Genomic DNA, 25,336 nt, shown 5'->3' on the forward strand with positions numbered 1-25,336 from the left:
TATACAGAAAGATTTAATTGTTTTTTAATATTTATGAATAATCAACTTGAATGAATCAGGTATCATTCACTAGTGCATGTTTGTTTCCATAGTAACACATTGCTGTGTGTTTTCCCCTTTTAGTTAAAAATAGCTAAAGACAAACAGGAACAGGTAATTCATGTTGCCATGACAACATTTTGAAGAAGTTTAAATGCACAATATCTATTTTTGTTCATTTCAATTATTTGTAATATATTTCCTGCAACTTTATTTCTTTAAGGTCACTTTGTCATTGTTTTTTTTTCTATACAAAATATAATAATCCACTTTTCTTCTATTCACCTCCAGTTAATTGTTTCAAATTATTTCTTATATTCTTAAATCTTAAATTTGTTTCCCTTCCACAATGCTGATTCTTCTCCTAGGCATCTCGTCAACACAGAAACAAATTTTCCTATGGGGTTTGTCTACTCTTTGGTTCTTATATAGATATGCATATCCGCTTCACAACCCTGTATTATTGGATATTATACCCCTGTAATGTCCAGTGTGTTATTGAAAGTAGTGGTTTGGTGGTTGTCTGTAATTTGTATTTATTTATGTTATCAGTAAATCAGTGATAGAAAGGCTTAGTATTCTAACAAAGAATTGTTGTGTGGAAAAGTCTGGTGACATATACATCATGATATAACTATAATTGATTGAGTTCATGATGAGGAAACTACTACTCTGTTATAGCTGTATCTGAATAATCTGTGTAAAAGTGGTTGCCTTGAATCCTGTATCTTTTCTCTATAAATGTCTTCCTTCTACTTATATCTTTTCTACATAGAATGTGCTTGAATATATTTGTTTATTTTTCAATTTATATTTTTGTAGGAGATTCTGCAAGATGAAATAGACTGGTGGTCTAAGTATTATGCTTCTATTGGTGATATGGACAAATGTGGTGACTATCTGGATAAGGGATATGATACAGTCACTGTAAGTCACCTTTACTTATTCTTTACTTACTAAATCTTAAGGTATTCTAATGACCAGGGAAACTATATGTTTGGGGGGAAACCTGGATGCACATTCAAGTCATCAATGAAAAATTGAATATCTTTACACTTTTTTGTACTACATTAAAAATATTATACCTCAATAGTTAGTTCACTTAAAGTGAATATTGAATACTTCCAACACATTATACCATGTTAATATTTTTAAATAATATTGCAGGTTTTTGAACAACCTTTAGAAGAAATTGATCACAATAATCATTTTACTGATTTTTGCGACACATTTGAGTTAAAACGTGGTAAGACAAAAGATGATGAAGAATCCGACATTGTGGGAGAATTTAAGGTAATAATTAAGTGATATACGGTAACTGATATCTGTGGGCAATTGCAAAATGTTTGAGATTTTTAAACTTCTCTTTTCAGCCTTGCTATTGAATTAGTGGAAATTTGAATTTTTTGACTTCTTCTTAAAAACAGTCTGTATGAGTTTGTCATTTTGGGAAACATATGTTCAGTTTAATACACTATTTTTATTTCTGATATTATAATTATCTCCAACATTAAATCCATGCCTTGAATTCATTCTTCACTCTTATACTTTGGTACAGATTGTTTGTGAAATGTGCATTGGTAACAGCAGTGCTATATCACACTGTCACAGTGTAATTTTTTTAATTATAATGTATTCTTCTTCCAGGGTACATTCCGAGTTTATCCATTGCCAGGTGATCCCAATGCTCCATTGCCATCAAAACATCTCCGTTTTCTTCCAAAGAGTGATCCCGAAGAGTGCCTAATTAGGGTGTACCTCATTAAAGCTGTTGATTTACAACCACAGGATCCATCAGGATTGGTCAGTTCATAATTTGTTAATTATTTTCAAATATAGTAAAGTTATAAGCACAAAAATATATATAAAATATTGAATCATAGAATATGTTTGTTTGTCAGTGTTGTCAAAAACTTTTATATGTAGTTTAGCACATCTTAAATTTAATTTTGTTATATATATATATATATATATATTTATTATTAGACTGTTGTTTGGTAACTTTTATACAATTCATGTTATATAACTCTGTTGTGGACATTGACATGTAATATGGGTATTATGAGGAAAACATTGCCTAATATTTGTCTTGCCAATTTTTCTTAGTAACTTTTATACAATTTTATTTTTCTAAGGAACATTGAGATTTACAGTACATATAGTTTTATTTGAGGAACATGAATATTAATTAATTTATGATTTCTTGATTTTGATATTTTTAGTCAGAATTAATTTTAGCTTGTATTTTTTGCACAAAATGTTCAAATATATTATTACATTGTTTCAGAATATATGTACTCACTTTTACTATGAAAAGAGGAAATCATGCATCTGTAGTTTATAACTATTCATTTGTTATTTAATCTCAATGGGTAAAAATTCACAGGTTATTTCTAAAGTTGTGCTCTCATGTTTTCTATTCAAATTATCCATCGTATTTGTACTAAGTAAAGTGATTACTCAATTGCATAATATTTCTAGAAATGTAGTCTTGTTTTTCAATTTTCTGATCATTTCACTTTTATAAACTGTTGCATACCCTCTTGGTATAAATCTTCGATATTAATGTTTCTAATAATACTGATTGGCTAACAAGGTATTATAGCGCCACCAAGTGGTTGATATGTGCGTATGGCACCACACAACTTGTGTGCAGTCACACTTATAACATTAAAATACCATCGTTATAAATATTCATACAATGTGCAGCAACATTCACACAGTTTTCTTTTTTCTATATATATTTTACAGTGTTTTTTGACTTGCTAAATGATATAAAATTACATCCAACTATTTCTCACAGTACACAAACGAATGCCTATATTAAGTTCTGATAAAAGTAAAATTTCATCCGAGTTTTGACATGAACTGCTGCATTGCTATTTGTCAGAATTGGATGTTGTGCATGCAACACCATGGAAAGGTGAAAAAATCTGCCAACAATTGAACTTTGTTTACAACTATTCATCTAAAGTGGTACTTGTGGTACATTGTTTTTTTAGGCAGATCCTTTTATCAAATTGAAACTTGGTAATCAAACTATTTCAGATGTAGATAATTATCTTCCTAACACCATCAATCCAGTATTTGGCAAGTAAGTATTCAGTTTCATTGCAAACATTTTTTAATAAAAATGTTGTATTGGGATATTAATTTTCATGATTACATACTGAATAGATAATATCTACTGTGATCCATATTAATACAGTAACTATATGTTCTCTATGCCTCCAATACAATAAGTTTTTTTTATTATATGTACCATTAGTATGTGTTATGTGCTTTGTACTTGTATAGTAGTTGGGGCATACGCCTATATATGGTATATCATAACACATCATTGCCTATATTTTGACATGACGTTACGTCTATACATGTACATTATCAACGTATTATTCCAACATTTTCAAGGGCAGTGACATTATACATTATGTCAGCACACATTAAATACCTGACACAATACTGATGGCATTATTAAACCTCCCAGTGCCATATTACTCTTAATTTGATAGGTAGTTTGCTCACTGCAATATCTTATGTATAATTCACTTCTCATTCAATATTGCACTGTAAATCATTCAATATATCAAATTATATCACTCTCAGGCCAGTGATATTTTTCACTTCTAAACTATGCACATTTTACAGCATAGATCCTTGTTATCTACTTAGGAATTCAAATTTATTTCAACACATTGCCTTGTTGTGTTGAAATTTCTATGAATGAAAATTTGCATAACAAAATACCAGGATGTGTGACCTTTATGCATAAATTCATACACACGATGACAATGTCTCCATCTATGTGTCTGTACAGAATGTTTGAAATGAAAGCCATGATTCCTGTCCACAAAGACTTGAAAGTCACCATTATGGACTACGATAGATTCAGTCAAGATGACATCATCGGTGAAACAGTAATTGATTTAGAAAACAGATTGCTAACAAAATTCCGAGCAACATGCGGCCTCCCGAAGACCTACAACACGTAAGTTTGAGAAGCCATTGATAAATCAATTGTTTTACTTATGCTTGTTTTGATATGCAAATGATTTACTAAAAACCCAAATATGCTCCTATACTAAGGTACATCTTAGCAATTATGGAAGAGAAAGGAAGAAGACATCATCACAGTTTATATAATTAGACTTTTGTGTCATAAATTTGTCATGGAAACTGAACTGAAAAATATAAAACTATTATTTATTGATTCTTTCTAAAAAACTGATCCAGATTACATGTGCAAAATTGCTTTTGAAAGTAAACAAGTCTAAAACTGGTCTAAAAAATGTAAATTTTTTTGTCTTTGATTATTTTTACAGATCTGGTCCAAATGTGTGGCGTGATACCCAGACACCAAAGCAGATACTAGAAGATTACTGTAAGAAAAATCTTCTGCATGAACCACGTTATTATGGAAATAATAGTCTAAGTGTAGAGGGCAAGATGTACAACCTGGCAGATTTCGGTGAGTTCAGTTTTATGCATGGACACTTCCTCTCCACTCAATGTATTAGGCTGCATAGTGTACCAGACTGCTTGGCATGCCCAACTACTTAGTGTGCCAGACTGCACGGTGTGCCAGACTGCACTGTGTACCAGAATACATGGTGTACCAGACTGCTTGGCATGCCAGACTGCATGGTGCACCAGACTGCTTGGTGTGCCAGACTGCATTGTGTGCCAGACTGCATGGTGTGCCAGACTGCTTGGCATGCCAGACTGCTTGGCATGCCTGACTGCTTAGCATGCCAGACTGCTTAGCATGCCAGACTGCTTAGCATGCCAGACTGCTTGGTGTGTCAGACTGCATGGTGTACCAGACTGCATGGTGTACCAGACTGCTTGGTGTGACAGACTACATGCTGTGACAGACTACATGGTGTACCAGACTACATGGTGTGCCAGACTGCTTGGTGTGCCAGACTGCTTGGTGTGCCAGACTGCTTGGCGTGCCAGACTGCTTGGCATGCCAGACTGCATGGTGAATCAGACTGCATGGCGTGCCAGACTGCATGGCATGCCAGATTGCTTGGCATGCCAGACTGCTTGGTATGCCAGACTGCTTGGTGTGTCAGACTGCTTGGTGTGTCAGAATCCATGGTGTTCCAGACTGCATGGTGTTCCAGACTGCATGGTGTGCCAGACTGCATGGTGTGCCAGACTGCATGGTGTGCCAGACTGCATGGTGTGCCAGACTGCATATTGTGCCAGACTGCTTGGCGTGCCAGACTGCATGGCGTGCCAGACTGCTTGGCGTGCCAGACTGCTAGACGTGCCAGACTACTTGGTGTGCCAGACTGCTTGGCATGCCAGACTGCATGGTGTTGCAGACTGCATGGTGTGCCAGACTGCATACATTTGACCTAGTTGTTTTGTCCTTCTGAGTGTAGATGTGTGACATGCAACATTTGCTGCTCATTGCTAATAAAGTGTTTTCTACACTAGAAACAAATCACATTCACAACGAGTATCAAGGACCCTCAGATCAGCGTCTTGCACTGTATACTTTACACCAATATCCACTCGTGAGAGAACATATAGAAACAAGACCATTGTATAGTCCACTGCTTCCTGGAATAGAACAAGGAAAGCTACAGATGTGGATTGATATATTTCCAATAGGCATAGGGAGACCTGGACCTCCATTTGACATCACACCCAGAAAGCCTAAAAAGTGAGTTCTCATGGTTATCTTTCTGAACAAACAAGAGTACAGCTCTTAAAATCAACTACATCTGTTTGTAGTCAAAATTTGTGCTAAAATTATTCACTAATCGGCTATACGTTCTGTTTTGCAGGCATATTTTACGATGTGTTATTTGGAACACTTCTGACGTGGTATTAGATGAGACTTCTATTACTGGTGAAAAAATGAGTGATATCTATGTCAAAGGGTGAGTTTTATAATTTTCTGCTTTAGAGTGTGCAGTCTGCAATAGCACTTGATTTTATTGTAGTGAAACAATAAATTACTCAGACAATAAACAACACAATGCATCAAGTTTCAATCATTGAACTCCATAACTCTCAGATTTGATTGTCAGACAAGTTGCTCAAAATTGAAAGAACTCTCCACTAAGATTTGCTAACAATACTAACTCTAACAAATTGATCATAAAATAGTCTTTATGATAGATCTCAGATTAAAATTTTTAGCTTTTCCATCATCAATTCTATTTTAGACTTGTTTATAAACTACCATCCCAATAAGTCATTTTCCACTTCATGTGAGACTGTTAAATTTGCCTAGTATCCGGCTGCTAGTCATGTGGTACAGGTCAAGCTTTGATTCAAAATGGCGCTTAATGCATCAAATTTTCTAGTGATTTCTTGCATCTGTTTCATGTTTTCAACCTAATGTCTGAATGATGGTGCCACAGCACAAAAACTTTTATCATCTAACTATAAAAAGAATATTCTTCTTGCCATCGCTAAAGCTGTGCATGATTTGGGACTCGAGGAAGACCCTGATTTGTTATGATCTTAAAAACAACATCGCTACAAGACTTAGCAAACGTGGTTGTAATTTCACCGATCCTATGAAATTACCTGGTTACTCTAGACTCTAGATCCAACGTTGTCAAGTATTCTGCATTAGCACTCTCCATACCTATATATAGCTCTATGCAACGACTCAAATCTGAATTACAATATCACACAATTCTATAGCACAATGCATAATGTAAGGATAATACCAACTATAAAGCACAATACAAATGTACCTATATAATGAGGCATATTTTCATCTATAATAAATTCAAATATTACAACTTATTCTTGTATGTCGCAAATGATATCGCAATGTGGCAAATAACATAACATACTGGTCGTCACACCTTAGTGCTAACAGTGCTATTTAATGTGTCATCGATCCAACTATGACTGGAAGAAACTCAGATGATAGAAGGACTGCTCATGGCATAAAAACCATTTAATGATTTTAAATTATCTTGCGACAGGCATGTGGTTGACCTGCAGTATGTACACATTGATTTTCAAAACAAGTTCACTTGTTTCAGTGACAACCTTATCTTCTGTGATTCAAATATACCACATTCAACACCTCTTGCAGTCGCCCGGGTCTGAATGCAACTCTGTAGGACCTTTTTTATTCCACAAAGTGCAGTAAACAAGTGTATGTGTCCTTGGTGATTTGGTGTTGAATGAAATTGTCTGCTCAAAAGCAGGCACTAGCTGATCCATCTATCACACATTTCGCACTGTGTTCTTGGTTTAGGAAATCGTACCATTCATATAATATTTGTGCTGAATGCAAGAATCACTCTTACATTCACCATAAGTACACAGTTTAACTTCCATTGTAGCTGATAATGTTCCTTGATAAGATTTACAACACGCAGGGCAATGTGGTTGCCACCATATTGAATTGAAAGCTTGACCTGTGTCATGTGACTCAGCTGGTTGCTAAGGTGCATGAATTGTGGTCATGTGTGATCTTGCAGCTTGTGGAACATGGCTTATTGCTTTGATACTTGGTATGTGGAGTGCATTAGTTGACCTCCATGAGATTTGTAACCAATCTATTTATAAAGGCAAGAACATTGTGAGAACACTAATGACCATGGCAAATTGTTAATAAATTTGTTTTGAGGAAGTCAAAAATAGCAGAGCTATTTTCTCTATTAGGTCACATGTTTTGTACTATTGTATATCTGATTTCATGAAACCAAATCTAAATTTATTTTCAGGTGGCTGATGGGTCAGGATGAGAAACAGGAAACAGATGTTCATTATCGCTCATTGGATGGCGATGGCAATTTTAATTGGAGATTTGTTTTTCCCTTTGATTACATTCCACCTGAACAAACCATGATTGTGAAACGAAAGGTAATATTCTACTCAAATAAAGCAATTCAAATAGAATAGTGATAACAGATTGACAGTCTAGCTCTGTATAAATATTCATGTTTTAAGTAACCAATGATGTTGAAGCAGCAAACTTGTAGTTTTCTATACAAACATTGATGATGTTGAAGCAACCTATTTATGGTTTCAGGTATGACAAGAAAGGAATTAACAATTAAGATGATAGACATTATACAGATGCATCAATACATTACGAAGATTGAATGTCTCCTTTATTCAGTTGAATAGTATACAAATTGAAAACTGAAAATTTAAACATATTTAATTGAACTCTAACCTAAATTTCACACACATTTATCACTAAGTTTACTGTTTTCATAAGTACCACTGAATGTAGCTTTGTATTAAAATGTATCACTGACCTGTGATCAATGTGTCACTGACCTGTGATCAATGTGTCACTGACCTGTGATCAATGTATCACTGACCTGTGATCAATGTGTCACTGACCTGTGATCAATGTGTCACTGACCTGTGATCAATGTGTCACTGACCTGTGATCAATGTGTCACTGACCTGTGATCAATGTGTCACTGACCTGTGATCAATGTGTCACTGACCTGTGATCAATGTGTCACTGACCTGTGATCAATGTGTCACTGACCTGTGATCAATGTGTCACTGACCTGTGATCAATGTGTCACTGACCTGTGATCACTGTATCACTGACCTGTGATCAATGTGTCACTGACCTGTGATCAATGTATCACTGACCTGTGATCAATGTGTCACTGACCTGTGATCAATGTGTCACTGACCTGTGATCAATGTGTTCTGTAGTCACTCATTCTGTGTACTAAATGTTCTAGGACCATTTCTGGAGTTTGGATGAAACAGAAGAAAGAGTGCCGCCAACATTCATTATACAAATATGGGATAACGATCAGTTTTCACCGGATGATTTCTTAGGTAAAAAATTAAAATTTTTGTTTATATCTGATTGTTGTTATTGTGATTTAAAGATCAGAAGTTTATATTATCTTACTTTGTTTTCAAATTGATGTTTCACCAACATTGTCAACTTTGTAATTTTTTTATCTTTTCACCAACTGTCTGATTGTTAGTCAGCTGTTTGTCAGGATAGTATTTACCCACATACTATGTGTTAGATATTTCTTAAATACTGTAGGATGGGAAATTTTCATTTTTGCGGCAAAGCAAATTTCGTCTAATTTGCACATTTTATTAGTTGCGTTCTCCTTGCAGACGAATTACTAGTATTCAACTTTGACCTTTCATTTATACATGTTTGTCAATAAATTTTAAACAGAATCTTAACAAACAAGTCATTGTCAATGACACGTCCCCGTTTCATTCATATTTGAGTGACATATACATTCAAAGCAGATCATGACCGAAATGCACCTGCATATGTACAACACATTGTGCTAAATCTGAACAAAATCCATCCATGCATGACTGAGATCCGGTTCTGGAATTGTGAAAATACGTGATTTTGATGCATTTTCGGCCTTAAAATGGCCATCATTCCGCTATTGTTAAGCAGATCATGAAACAAATGCACATATCTATTTGTGACATGATGTACCATGTGTGTGTGAAGTTTGAACTTGATCAATCCAGACATGTCTTGGATACGAATCCAGAACTGAATTCTTTAACAAAATGGCCGCCAGTCGGCCATTTCGAACTTGATCCGAAAAAAAAAGACGTGCATCAAGGTCCTATTATGTTTAATGTATGTACCAAATTTGAACAAAATCCATCCATGCATAACTGAGATACGGGTCTGGAATGGTGAAAATGTGCGATTTCAATGCATTTTCGGCCTTAAAGCGGCCCCCATTTGGCTATCGTTAATGAGATCATGAAACAAATGCACATACATATTTGTGACATGATGTACCTTGTGTGTGTGAAGTTTGAACTTGATCAATCCAGACATGTCTCGGATACGGATCCAGAACTGAATTCTTTAAAACAAAATGGCCGCCAGTCGGCTATTTCGAACTTGATCCGAAAAAAAAAATGACGTGCATCAAGGTCCTATTATGTTTAATGTATGTACCAAATTTGAATGAAATCCATCCATGCATAACTGAGATCTGGGTCCGGAATGGTGAAAATGTGCGATTTCAATGCATTTTCGGCCTTAAAGCGGCCCCCATTTGGCTATCGTTAATGAGATCATGAAACAAATGCACATACATATTTGTGACATGATGTACCTTGTGTGTGTGAAGTTTGAACTTGATCAATCCAGACATGTCTCAGATACGGATCCAGAACTGAATTCTTTAAAACAAAATGGCCGCCAGTCGGCTATTTCGAACTTGATCCGAAAAAAAAAATGACGTGCATCAAGGTCCTATTATGTTTAATGTATGTACCAAATTTGAATGAAATCCGTCCATGCATAACTGAGATCCGGGTCCGGAATGGTGAAAATGTGCGATTTCAATGCATTTTCGGCCTTAAAGTGGCCGCCATTTGGCTATCGTTAATGAGATCATGAAACAAATGCACATACATATTTGTGACATGATGTACCTTGTGTGTGTGAAGTTTGAACTCGATCAATCCAAGCATGTCTCAGATACGGATCCAGAACTGAATTCTTTAAAACAAAATGGCCGCCAGTCGGCTATTTCGAACCCGATCCAAAAAAAAAATGACGTGCATCAAGGTCCTATTATGTTTAATGTATGTACCAAATTTGAACAAAATCCGTCCATGCATAACTGAGATCCGGGTCCGGAATGGTGAAAATGTGCGATTTCAATGCATTTTCGGCCTTAAAATGGCCGCTATTCGGCTATCGTTAATCGGATCATGAAAAAAATGCATGTGCATATGTCTCATATAATGTGTGATGTATGAGTGAAGTTTGAACTTAATCGGTCCATGCATGTTCGAGATACAGGTGATCACGGACGCACGGACACACGGACGGACGCACACAGGGCAAAACATAAGTCCCTGTTTTCGGACTGCGTCTGAACGGGGACTAATAAGAACAAAGAGCATTTATTATTCAATGCCAACACAGGTCCAAGGATTATCGCTATTATTACAGCAGTTCACACTCAGTGTGACCGCCATTTTGCTAAGTAAAAAATATGGAAAACTATGCATCAGTATTCAGACACTGTTATCATTCCGTATGTGACATCGACACACCAGAAGCTGAGGTTACCTGAAAAACAAAAACCCATGGCATTATTTGATGTATTCAGAGCACATCGACGTGAAGATTTTTTGAAAAATTAAACTACACGACAACAAAATTGCTACTGTGTTTGTTGTACCGATCGACTACATACCGTCAACAAACCTTTCAAGGATTCGCTGAAATCTAACGTTCAATCGTGGTACTTCGATGTCAAAGTCAATCTTTGTCTTTCAAAATTAAAAACCACTTCATGCTAAATGGTTAGTTGAAGCCATTGCAGTCCATTGAAAGTTGCCGAGAGTTGTGTACACACACATTGCTGGCATTACAGATGCACTGAAGCCACTTCGCAAACATGTGCAATAAGTTGACAGTCATATGAATATTGCTGTTGTTCAAAAATGTCTCATTTTTAAAACCAGAATTCAGATGAATATATAAAATTTTCATTCACTAGTCTTGTGTTACTAGTATAACATTCAAAAGGAAAACATCATGTCTGAACTTGTTTTTAAAAACTTTCGGTGCTGTCACTCTTAGGGTTCAGATTTCAGACAATTATTTTTAAGTTTTTAGCTACTATTTCTGTTAAAAAATATTTATTGACTGTAAATACATATTTTAACAATAAAATAAAAACATTAAATGAATACTACCACCCCAGAACATTGTTTGTCACTGTTTGAATGACGTGAATGCGAGTGGTGTGTTGTGTACATCGGCGGTAATACAAAATACAGCGCCCCCAGTGGCGAAATAAAAATAAATAACCTCTAAACGAAATGTTCATGAATTTTAATTTTAGTGCAGAAAACGAATTACTTTAACCCTTTCGACAGTAGATCAAATTTTGTACATTTTGCTTTGTGTAGATCAATGTCTGTTAACAGCTTCTTCTGTGTATATTAATTAGTATCCGTATTTTGAAACTAAGTACAGTTTATACTATTCTAATTTACACACTATTTCAGCTTGTTTTTTTAGCTTCACTATTGACTTTGTCAAGCAGAGCTTCTCATACTAGTGATTGTTTATCGTGTACGTCATTGTCATTCGTGTCAACTTTTTACTATGGTGTATGTGTAGCTTGGGTAGACCTCACTTAGATGTGTTCATTTCAATACAAGTAAACATGCCTGGATCAGAAATGAATCTTTTGTTGACTTCCTACAATAGTTTTGAAATTAATCCATTTCTATATTTAATACTTCACATACTGGAGCATGCAGTTCCTGTTCATAACAGCCATTGTCAACTTTACCCCTTAATCCTTTCCTGAACAGTTTTTTCCATTGAAAATCTTCCTGTTTTTCCTAAATTTTAATCAGAATTTTAAATCATTGATAACAAATCTGAACAATATAAAATTCTGTATATGGATAGAAATTCAAAATGATACAAAAATGAAAAATGGGACTGCTATATTACACATTGAGATGATATTGCTAATACTAAAACTATTTGTGTTTCTAGGTACATTAGAGTTAAACATGAATCATATGCCAAAACCTGCCAAAAGCTCTGGAAAATGTAAGATGAGTATGTTGCCAGATGCACAAGGGAATTCAAAAAACATGGTGTCCTTGTTTGAACAGAAACGTGTGAAAGGATGGTGGCCATGTGTCAATGAAGAAACCGGGGCCAGGGAGTTGGCTGTGAGTATCAATCACTGTTTTCATAGTTACTGTTCAAGCACTGTTCATGTAGTTACTGTACCAATCTCAGTTGCCATAGTTACTATACCATACACTGTTAATGTACTTATTGTACCAATCACAGTTGTCATATGATAGTTACTGTAATAATTACTGTTGCCATAGATACTATATCAATCATTGTTGAAGGAGATGTTGTACCATTTATTTTTGCCATAGTTAGTGTACTAATCACTGCTGAGACTTGGCTTATTTTCATTATTGGAGTAGAAATCTGAAAAAATTGTAAAACTGAATGTGAACAAAGATTATGTAGTATTATGGTTCTCATTAGCAAGCATCACTTTTGTTACTGAGTTCATCACATATCAGATAACATTACTCAATATCATTAGTCCGTTTTGCACTACTGAATGCCTGTGATAAAAGAGACCATAATATTTAACTACAATTAATTGATGTAACTGACTTGCATAGAGGAGCTTGCAGTAATTTTAAAATTGTCTTCAAAATTAAAAAGTTTGCCTGCCAACACTCTCTGAAAGTTTGTGTGGCTATAGTTTCTATTTTCAACACTATAATATATATCATTACATTTCATTAGATAGAGCATGTCCAATGACTGTGATATTAGAACCCGGGTAGTAATTTTCATGTAAATAAATTGGATATATCACACAATCAGGTCTTGGACATCCAGTTTATCCCAAATATTTTGCAGCTTATGTCGCTATGTGAGCATGTCAAATTTATGTTCTGTATCTCATCTGCATACAGGAATGTCATTCCTTGAATACTAAAGTTCACCGACAATTTATAGACACCTCTGAACAATTTTTTTTTGAGAAGCACATTGGTATCAAGTAATCGGCAGCTTTTCACACTTGTTACGAGAATTTAGTGAATGGTTCATCAGGAAAATGAATTCTGTGTGCTGCTAAATTGAGGTTGTGAGAATTATAAACTGCAAAATCTGCGACATTGACAACAAAATGCACCTTGGTGAATCGCTAAAATTATTGGTATATCAATTATTTAAAATATAATATATCATGTTTTGACATTTTGTAGATGACATCACCAATCAGATCATTAACAGCCTATTGTATATCAAGGGTAGGATATAAAAAATATCCACTGAATTGTATCACTTGAAAACAGACATGATACATGTGATAACAAATTTCCTTTTCGTTACTATAAACACTAAAATGTACGTAATTGTCATTCATTGCTGTGATGTCTTTGTTCCATTGCATCCAGAGACGAACATCTTTTGCCTCTAGCTTGCATCAATGTTTGTGATGTAACAGCCATTGTACCAATTAATTACTATCCAATGATTAAGAGGTTGCCTAAGAGCAAATAAAATGCACCAATACACTTTTCAATGCATGCTTACGCCCTCTAGTGTTGAAATAGAGAAATCAATTTACAGTATTCATAGTTTGCTCTAAACTTAGTTGTCACAGTGAATGCACTTCATAAAGATTGCATAATACTGCATCATTTAGGAATATCACAACTCCATCAGTATAACATTACCATATTCAGGGTTGATGCATACCACATTAGACTTGGCACTGTTTACTGTTTTATTTGAATTTTGCTTAATATATACTATATATGATAATTTCACAGCGCAGACGTTTATCTGTAAGTAAATACCAAACTTGCACCATGCACACTTTGGGTTATTGAGTTTTTAAGCACAGAAGAAATAAGTTGACTGCTCACTCCGCAGTATAAACTTGTTTTGAGGCCTTCTGTTGGATGTCTCATTTGGATTGAAAGACCATTGTTTTTTTCCTGGTGAATTCCCATTAAAGGGGATGAAAAAATTAAGAAGAAACTTTCTTGACAAAAAAATCTTTGTAGAGATGTAATGATTTGGATATGATGGTCAGCTCTATAATAGGGACATGATAGGAATAATAATAGGAATGTGGTAATTGGGATATGATGATTAGTTTTGTCTATTTTGGTGAAAAATGTACAAACTTGAAAATTACCAGCTCAGTTGCTTTGATATGTTCAATGTAGGTATCATGGGTGCACATCTGTCATTTTTGTATCCAGATAACAATTGTAATTGCCATGGCAACAACCATATACATTGTAGGAACGCAAACAACCATGGCAATTAGCTAATATCTCATCATAGAAAACATTTGTTTTGATGAAGACATTCTACCCTGACATCAGAACTATATTGAGGGCACTGTAATTTTGAATATAAGTAAACTATCACCCACTGAATCTTTTAAATTGGTGGTCTATGGAGTGAAACAAACTTTTAACAGTCCCTGTTCGGACACAGTTCGAAAACGGGGACTTATGGATTGACTTTTGTGTGTCCGTGCGTGTGTGCTTTCGGACCTGTATCTTCGACATGCCTGGACCAATCACATTCAAACTTCACACATACATCTTACATAATATTATACATATGCACATCATTTTGTTTCACGATCTGATTTAAGATGGTCAAATCATCTAAATCAAGCATTTATGGATTTTATTCTTGGTACATACGTAGGACACTGATGCACGTCATTTTATTTTTCAGATCAAATTTAAAATGGCCATTTTGTTTTTTTGAATGCACTTCTCTGCCATGCTTTGACTGATTATGTTCAAATTTTATATATTCATTATACATTTTGACATAGATATATTGGTTTGACTATCTGATTCAAAATGGCCAAATATTGGCAGCCATTTTTGTCTAAACAATGATCAAAAATCAAGCATTTCTGGCATTCCAGAAAGGGATCTTGGCTTTTATGGGTGGATTTTGTTCAAACTTGGTACATACATTAGACATTGGGGTTCCTGATGCTCATCATTTTATTTTTCAGATCATATTCAAAATAGCTGACTGGCGGCCATTTTGTTTTAATGAATGCGCTTCTCAAGCCATATATCTGACATGCTTTGACTGATATGTTCAAATTTTATATATTCGTTATACATCATGTTATAGATATTTAGATGTATTCAAAATGGCTGACCGGTGGCCATTTTGTTTCAATTAATGCTGTTCCAGAGCAATATTTCTCAATATGGACAATTCAATCATTTTAATGTTAAAAAATCATCATAATCAAGCATCAGCTTCTGAATCCATATCTCTGAAATATTTATGCTCCAAATATATATTATTATAAACAAAACTATATATCTTGAATTTGATAACTAACTGGGACTGTGCCATGCATGCATGGCTTGTTTTAATAAGCCTTCATCTGAAGCTTACAATGGAAATAGCATTAATATTTGGCCAGAATATACATGTTTGTCAGGTTGTTTTGTTCACATTTAATCCAGTCATGTTTCCATGGTGATGATTTGTTACATTTTGATACACACAATGTACTAAGTTCAATTGATGAAATAAACAAAATATATTTAGAACTGAAGTTTAAATCTAAACAGACACTTGCTATTGTTTGCGTTGAACTTATTTGTCATATCACATGTGTTTGTCAAACCATGTTTACTGACTGGCTGCCGATATAGAGCTAAGTTCATTGACAGTGCTATTGCTCTAATCAACACTTACTTTAGATAATGTATGTGTTTTTAGTGATTTTGATTAAGCAATTTTAGTGATTACGCTTATTTCAATTCCGTGTCTGCAAAACGAATTAACTATAGCATTGATGCCTTGTTAATTGTGACTAAATATCAACAAGGGTGGTGTCATTGTAGTGATAAGACTTGATGATTGTTAATGTTACCTGCCAGAAAGTTGATAAGATGGTCACATCACATGCATGTACATCGCGTAACTGATAAACCTATGGGAAAAGTGCATTCAATCTAACCACATGGTTCTAATGTGTTGACACTAGTAACCAGTTCAACCATTCAATGAAAAATTATTCATAAAATATTAATGAATGAAAATTATTAGTTCAAATGAAAGATTGTGATTTTTTATTTTCAACATTTGTAAGCTTTTTGGACAATGCTCAAATAATTTCAAAATTACTATTATCTGTAGTGACACCAAAATCTCAGTATTGGTCAAATGGTTTTCTGAATATTTTTTTAAAAACTTAAATTATATTGTTGTAGATGACCTCAAATTAAATCAAATATTTGGAGTATCAAATGTCAACTATATATATATTATATATTTACAGTATAGTTGCGTTATGTGACATATTACTGTAAAATACTTTATTTTTGCTATTTTCACTGAAGGGATGATTCGGTAAAAATACCTTTTCTTATATTTCTTATTCAACTCATCAAAAACCAGTGAAAATAAAGTCCATATAAAAGTTTTTTCAGTGAAAATTAATTCCAGCTAAAATAAAGTATTTTACAGTACAATGACCATATTGTGTGAATAAATGTGTATTAGAGATATTTAGATGAATTTATTTTATATACTGTATTTGCTCTATTAGTAGTGCATGCACATGTGTGAATGACAGCAAAATTGTCAAAATAATTAAGTAAGATTTTAATAATTTAGTATTCAGTACATACACTTGTTAGTTTACATGTTAGTTAGTTTAGTGGAGATTCATTTTTAATTGTATAAATTTGGTTATTCTGATTTACATAAGTTGCAAGATTTGTATATCTCAGTGAAATAGGGAACAATTCTTACTAGGCTGAATAGTAAAACAAATAAGGAGCGCTAAAATTGTTAGATTGTGTTCAAGTTCCTCTGCCAACCATTGTTCTATTATCAGTGGTCAACATTACTAATTACTGGCAAAGTCCAGGTGGAATTGTCCCAAACTAATGCCAGGATTTGCTGACCTGCTCAAAGTACAGGCCAGTCTATTATAATGTACTTCACTGCATGTATCTGCATGTGACTTACATTTACTGTCAATTAATGTATGACTGTTAATGTTTTTAGGGCAAAGTTGAAATGGAGATAGAGATCCTGACAGAAGAAGAGGCTGATGAAAGACCTGCTGGCACGGCCAGAGATGAACCCAATATGAACCCCAGATTGGAGGAACCAAAGTAAGTACAAACAAACATGATAGAGCAGAGGTCAAGCAAATAGATATTAATTGAATGCCACTGTGTCCAGTTTCCTGTCTTTCATAATTTAGATGATTTTCTCCTAAATTTGTTCATTTCATGGCAAAAATTCAATTCTCTGTTTTTAGTAAATACTTTTGACTATTTTTGACTCCTTAAAAAAAAACAGGTGGACCCCTCTCAATATGCGTTCATTTCATTACAATAACTTCAATTATCTAATTTTAGTGAATATGTTTGTCATTTTGGTAAAAATGGTATTTTCGACTTTCACTATTTTATAGGGAATTTCTTTGATAACCTCATATGTACAATAGCTTCTGAAACAATTCTCTAATTATTCCCCGTTCCGAAGCCATCCGAAAACGAGAACTTATTGACCTTTGTGTGTACGTCTGTGTGTCCAGACTTATATCTTAGACGTGCCTTAGACATATTTCATAATCTGATTCAAGATGGCCGAATGGCGGCCATTTTGTGCTGAAAATCATTGAAATAAAGCATTTCTGGCATTCCAGAACCGGATCTTAGGTGTTTACAGATGGATTTTGTTCAAATTTACATTACTGGGACCTTGATGGATTCAAAATGGTCGACTGGCAGCCATTTTGTTTTAATGAATGCGGTTCTAGAGCTATATCTCTGACATTCTTCGACTGATTATGTTCAAAAATTTATATATTCATTATACTTCATGTCATAGATATACAGATGTGTTGGTTTGATGATCTGATTCAAAATGGTCAATCATTTTCCATTAATGTTGTTCCAGAGCTATATGTCTCAAAATTGGACAAGTACTTGTTTGACAATCAGATACAAAATGACTGAATGTCAGTCATTTCAATGTTAAAAAAGTCATCATAATCAAGCATGACATCTCTGACATGTTTATAAACAAAACTATAAATTTTGATAGTTGGGACTGTGCCATGCATAGTTTGTTTTATTGATGTTTTTGTCATTTTTGGTTTGCCCATAATGAAGTGAAGGGAAAATCATTGTAGTGGCAAATGTTGTAAACTAGAGAGGGATGTTTAACTAATTTATTTATTTGTTTCATGATAATTAATAATACCATAGTGATTACTTAAAGGTCAGATTATACAGAATACATAATGCACACTCTACATTACAGCTACTTTTGAATTCCTTCAAATTGTTTCTTTAAAAAGTCATTATGTAACTTGCACATTTTGTTCTGCATTCTAATTAGGTGATTACTATTAAACTTATATATATATGGTTAATCTGTATGCATAAATGATCTTCCCACCCTATGCTATGATCTTCCCACCCTATGCTATGATCTTCCCACCCTATGCTATGATCGTCCCACCCTATGTTATGATCTTCCCACCCTATGTTATGATCTGCCCACCCTATGATATGATCTTCCCACCCTATGCTATGATCTTCCCACCCTATGCTATGATCTTCCCACCCTATGCTATGATTTTCTCACCCTATGCTATGATCTTCCCACCCTATGCTATGATCTTCCCACCCTATGCTATGATCTTCCCACCCTATGCTATGATTTTCCCACCCTATGCTATGATCTTCCCACCCTATGCTATGATCTTCCCACCCTATGCTATGATCTTCCCACCCTATGCTATGATTTTCCCACCCTATGCTATGATCTTCCCACCCTATGCTATGATCTTCCCACCCTATGCTATGATCTTCCCACCCTATGCTATGATCTTCCCACCCTATGCTATGATCTTCCCACCCTATGCTATGATCTTCCCACCCTATGCTATGATCTGCCCACCCCATGCTATGATCTGCCCACCCCATGCTATGATCTGCCCACCCCATGCTATGATCTTTCCACCCTATGCTATGATCTTCCCACCCTATGCTATGATCTTCCCACCCTATGCTATGATCTTCCCACCCTATGCTATGATCTGCCCACCCTATGCTATGATCTTCCCAACCTATGCTATGATCTTCCCACCCTATGCTATGATCTTCCCACCCTATGCTATGATCTTCCCACCCTATGCTATGATCTTCCCACCCTATGCTATGATCTTCCCACCCTATGCTATGATCTGCCCACCCTATGCTATGATCTGCCCACCCTATGCTATGATCTTCCCACCCTATGCTATGATCTTCCCACCCTATGCTATGATCTGCCCACCCTATGCTATAATCTTCCCACCCTATGCTATGATCTTCCCACCCTATGCTATGATCTGCCCACCCTATGCTATGATCTTCCCACCCTATGCTATGATCTTCCCACCCTATGCTATGATCTGCCCACCCTATGCTATGATCTGCCCATCTTTACACATACAGGGCAAGTCAAGTGTAGTTTAACTATGTTTAATAACAATTTAATTTTTGATTTCTTACTAAAAATCAGTGGCCTGATTGCTTTGATATTTTAGGTGTAGGACCTCTAGCTGACTTCAGTCAGATTTTCTCATTTCATGATGATAACATCAATTCTCTATTATTTTATGCTGTGAGAACCAATTAAGTTACATTTGTAAATTTTCTTGTGTTTGAATTACAATAATTTTGGTCAGTTCTGTAAACAAAGAACATTTGCCATGATTTGATTTAGCATCAGCAGTTAAGTGAGAAGTTTTTAAAATAATTGTTATTCAATTTTTCTGAAATTTGATGATATGATCAATGAGTGTATATATAATCCTGATCCAGATTAATCTTTTTTATCAGTCCCCATTTGGACGAAGTCCAAAAACAGGGACTTATATTTCGGTCTTCGTCCGTTCGTGTGTCAGTCCGTGCATGTGTGCGCCTGGAGTCATATTTCAGAATCCTTTGGATCGATTTCGTTCATTCTTTGCATTGGCCTAGTACTTTATGTGGGACATATGCACATGCAGTGGTTAAGCTACAATGTATTCGATTCAAAATGGCCGACTGGCAGCCATCTTGTTTATTGAAAATGTTGTATTTTGGACATGCTTTGTCAGTTTTCATTCAAACTTGGTACATAGATTATACATGTTAGGATACATGTTCATGACAATTTATTTTGCAATTGGATCAAAGATGGCCGACCATCAGGCATCTTGTTTGTTTTTTTAAATGTGGTATCTTGGACATGCTTTGTCAGTTTTCATTCAAATTTGGCACATAATTTATACATGTTATGATACATGTCCATGACAATTTGTTTTAAAATCGGATCAAGGATGGCCGATTGACAGCCATCTGATTTGTTTGCCTTACTACTATATTTCCAAGATTTATGTACCATTTTCATTCGTATTTGGCACATACATCATACATGTCACTTTGTTTCAGATCAAAGATGGCAGAATAACGGCTGTTTTTATTTTTAGCCATATTGCTATATCTCTGTCACCCATGTATCATTTTCATTGATATTTAGCATGTCATAAATGGATACATGTACATGTCAATTCAATTTGATCAATTCAATTTGATAAAATATGGCCGACTGGCAACCATCTTGTTTCTTTAAAATGTGATAACTTGGACATGCTTTCACTTGTGATCTATGTTTTTTCTTTGCTATGTCTTAAACCGGAGGGGTCGTCCCGCAACACGTGTTTGAATTTAATGTAAATAAACAATCTGTTGTATACGCCACTCGGGACTCAAGTTTCAAGGACATGCTCGCGACAACCCCTTCACTTTAATATGACGAGCACAAAGAGAACTTTAACAAATTTAACAGGGACTGTGTAATTTTCAATGACTTGTTTTTGTTTTCAGTCGCCCAGCTACGTCTTTCAATTGGTTAACCAACCCATTCAAGAGTCTACGTTATATTATATGGAGAAACTACAAATGGTACATTCTGGGATTTTTTGGATTCCTTCTCTTGGCATTACTCATTGTTCTCTTTGTTTATGCCTTCCCTGGAGAAATATCAAGAAAGATTGTGGGTAACTGATGTTACATGTTTGCCCAACACCTTCAGTTATTTTCCCCTGAGGCTGATAGTATAGACCATTGTTTTTAAACTCTCACATTTTACAGTTTTACTGTAAATAATATTACTGTGGCTGTCAGCCAGTGACAAATGCAATTATTTGTTATCATTAAATATTGTATAACAATTCAGAATGACAATCTCTTTATACGTAGTCGATCCTTTAAATTCAACAATCGCTGGAAGATTCTTTTTTTACTTTTATTCAAATTGATTCACTGAGAGAATCATTATATTACATTTTCTGTTATTAATTACAAATACTTACAAAAATTACATTTTTAATGATATTGAAATTATGCAAGCTTTAATTGTTTTTTAGAAAAAATTTATTGTCAGTTTTGCAATAACTTAATTGAAATATGTCTGGCTTTTTAAAAAAAAAATTATTTTATTCTGTATTATGTCAATATATTAAATATACTTCACTATACAATGTATGTGGCTGATTTTAAAGTATTATCAATGTTTTTAACAAGTTACATTCAATCTACTTGAATTTTCTGAGAACGATTTCACTCTTTTGTACTTTGCATTAACTCATGTTGAATTTTTTTATTTTTTGAGGTGAAAGTGTTCAGCAATATTTTAACTCCTGCATTGTTTATACCAGGTTGAAAGTATTTTGATTCCAGATTTTAACTGTGTACATCCATTAGAATTTGAGTTATTTAGTAATTTATAGACATCAGATAAACTTATACTAACTATCATAAAGCTCTGTATCCTGAAACTATATACCATGTATGGAATCCATTTCCCACAATGCATGTCTACTTTATACATGCATGTATTGTACATTTACATGTCTATAATACTATAGTATAGTAACACAAAATCACATAGCGAATACATAATACATATATATGGTTAACTGAATATAAAACAAGCACAACATTAAAGTCATGTCATATACAGTATTATTATACATCTGTCACCTTTATGCCATTAAGTTACAGCGTGCCGTAATTTTACTGGGTATTTTCATCCTACCATATAAGGAAATGCAAATTCCAAATAAGGAACGATTACGCGCATAAGCTTTCTCTGATAATAAAAACTAACATGGCTGCCATCAGGGTTTGACAGGACTCAACACGAAGAAGTTTGCTGAATCTGTTCTAAACCTTTTGGATTTCGACATTCACATGATGTATCTCTGGAAGGAAAAGATGTATAATAATAAGGTTATACCTATGAGTATACCTCAAAGTAAACACTCAGACAGACGCCACATACCGACCTCCACTGCGCATCAGTCAATAGTCCAGCTGTACTGTCTTCGTGTATACTTTGAGGTATTCTCGTAATAACCTTGTATGATAAATATGAATATGTGGACACTCTATCCAGTTCTATATTTATCTTATCATTCAGAATGAATACTTTGTTTGAAACGTCTGGTTTTATTTCCGTTTTCATTTCTATTACTTGCTACAATTTCTTGTATATTAAGGTATATTTATCGGCCCTAGCACCTTACACACATTTTAAAATTTTGTTTCATGACATTTGTTCCGTTAGTAGAGATACCTTGGTCTCAACACAGTCACCATCAGTGGATGCACTGCTTTTGTCAGGTCTTCAGGGAATAACCAATGTGTCTAAGTATTTTTTTTTTAAACCTACTTTTTTTAATTTTCTATTTTTATTCAGGTTTACCATTTTTATTAGCAAGGTCAACCAGAATTTCAAAAATGCTCTGAAGTAGTGACTAATTTGAAAGCATTAATAATGTTTGCATTTACAAACTTTCATTTATTAGACCGAGTTTGGGTTGAATACTAAATGAAGATATTTGTCATACCAGTTTAATATCAATGCTATGTGGTATTGAACGGCTGGCATGGAAAAGTTTTTAATGACAATTCACTTCTCTAACAATATAGTAGGATAAATTTGATGATATTGTGTAAAAATAAAGGTAGTTTTTGTTTAGATATACATCACTTACATGCAGTATTGAATGGTCTGATTGATGGTGTCTTAGGGGTAATTCTCTGTAACTAGCGGGCACTGCATTTATATTTTATTATACCGTATCTCTGGAGAGTATTGCAGTCATAAATGGTGATGTGTACATGACAGTATGCAATCTGGTAGTTTAACAAATCTCTAAGAAATCTTTTACTGGATGTGCAGATGTCAAATATTCATGTCATTTTAATGTGTAATTACTGCACTGCAATGTAATATTTTCTTCACAATGAATCTCAATATTTTACAAAGGTGAGTCTTTTCTTCTGATTTCTTATCAATTAAATTTCATAACTTTGAACTTCATTAGATGTTTCATGTTTGCTTATTTGTGAACAAGTCAACTCTTCATACCTCTAATTATCAAACTTATCAAACCACTACTATACCCAGGTGAACGAGCTTAACCCACTGATTATTAAACCACATCTTTGCCAGCCAAACACCTTTTATTCGGCCGAAGTCTCAATATTAACCCTTGGCAGATTTCACCACGATTTACTGTATGTCGCACATCCTCAAGCGATTATAAGATTCACTTGGACTCATTTGCATTACCCAATCAGAACTCACGATAGAAACGACACATATTAATACTTGGTAAAATTAAAATGGTGGAATATAGAAATCATTGTGTTGCTAGCTTTTTCTCTGTGAACGAGTTTACTGACTATCAAAAGAAAGCGCTTAGTACTGTATCCGAGGAAAATGATGCGTTTGTTGCAACGAAGACCGGTGCAAGCTGATATGTTACAACAGTTTTGTCAGTTCACTGAATTAAGGTTTGCACAAATATTTAGACATTCCATCATTCACTTACCTACAAGCAATTTCAACATTGGAATAAAACAATTTGGAAACATGTCAACAAATATAGACCTTCTTCTGTTCTTGAGTCCCGGTGAATCAGCGCAAAGCCTACACAACGCCATTGTTGACTCCCGTGTGCGAAGCACAAAAAGGGAGTCTTTGCAGTTAGTGTGTCTACTTCGCAAACATTTCTATGTTCAGTCACGGGATATTCAACTCTTGTTTAATTAAACTCCAATTAAAACGCAATCCTATATAGGAACGCGTTTTAATCGAGTTCATATCGCAACTATATTAAAAGTTAATTCAACTATATTAAAAGTTAATCCAATGAAGTCCTCGGAACATATAGCAATACAAGTATGTGTGTCCGTCTGTTCCACTGATATCTCAAGAACCATACATCAATTTTTAATGAAACTTTGTGCATAGATGCTCTGGACCAATGCCTAATTTGCATGATAATTAGCTGATTTTTAGCTGTTCCATGACTGTTCCACTGATATCTAGAGAACCCACTCATTGGATTTTAATGAAACTTGGCACACAGATGCTCCAAACTAATGCGCAGATTTGATTAGTTTTGGGTAAAAATATGTGCAATATTAATTACCTAATTTGCATAATGATTAATCAATTTTCTAATCATCAAGTACTAATCATCACATTTCAATAAAACTTGGTACATAGATGTCATAGGACACTGCACAAACCTGATAGTTTTTAGGGTAATATCAGTATATATTAATTAGCTAATTTGCATAATTAATTAATTTTCAGCTTTTGATATTTCAAGTAGTAATCACATTTCAGTGAAATTTGGTACATAGATGTCATAGGACACTGCACAGACCTGACAGT

At 34.5% G+C, this 25,336-nt stretch overlaps 1 protein-coding gene across 3 annotated transcripts in view; it reads left to right on the forward strand.

Annotated features, from left to right (window-relative positions):
• Positions 1–23,971, forward strand: part of LOC102804126 (myoferlin-like) — a 79,894-nt gene extending 55,923 nt beyond the window's left edge. For 2 of the 3 annotated variants that reach the window (XM_085504142.1, XM_085504143.1), the window contains 13 exons: positions 862–966; positions 1,207–1,332; positions 1,687–1,842; positions 3,042–3,133; positions 3,857–4,027; positions 4,362–4,507; positions 5,488–5,716; positions 5,841–5,936; positions 7,752–7,890; positions 8,739–8,838; positions 12,536–12,717; positions 17,603–17,712; positions 21,469–23,971. In XM_085504142.1, coding sequence (XP_085360268.1) covers positions 862–966; positions 1,207–1,332; positions 1,687–1,842; positions 3,042–3,133; positions 3,857–4,027; positions 4,362–4,507; positions 5,488–5,716; positions 5,841–5,936; positions 7,752–7,890; positions 8,739–8,838; positions 12,536–12,717; positions 17,603–17,712; positions 21,469–21,649 — 1,833 coding nt within the window. In that variant the 3' untranslated portion in view covers positions 21,650–23,971. Of the gene's footprint in view, positions 1–123; positions 154–861; positions 967–1,206; positions 1,333–1,686; positions 1,843–3,041; positions 3,134–3,856; positions 4,028–4,361; positions 4,508–5,487; positions 5,717–5,840; positions 5,937–7,751; positions 7,891–8,738; positions 8,839–12,535; positions 12,718–17,602; positions 17,713–21,468 lie in introns of all 3 variants that reach the window. The other variant, XM_085504141.1, reaches the window with a different exon arrangement.
• Positions 23,972–25,336: the final 1,365 nt, after the last annotated feature.

Source organism: Saccoglossus kowalevskii, chromosome 10 (genome assembly GCF_978046115.1).
Source record: "Saccoglossus kowalevskii chromosome 10, keSacKowa6.1, whole genome shotgun sequence".
NCBI lineage: Eukaryota > Metazoa > Hemichordata > Enteropneusta > Harrimaniidae > Saccoglossus > Saccoglossus kowalevskii.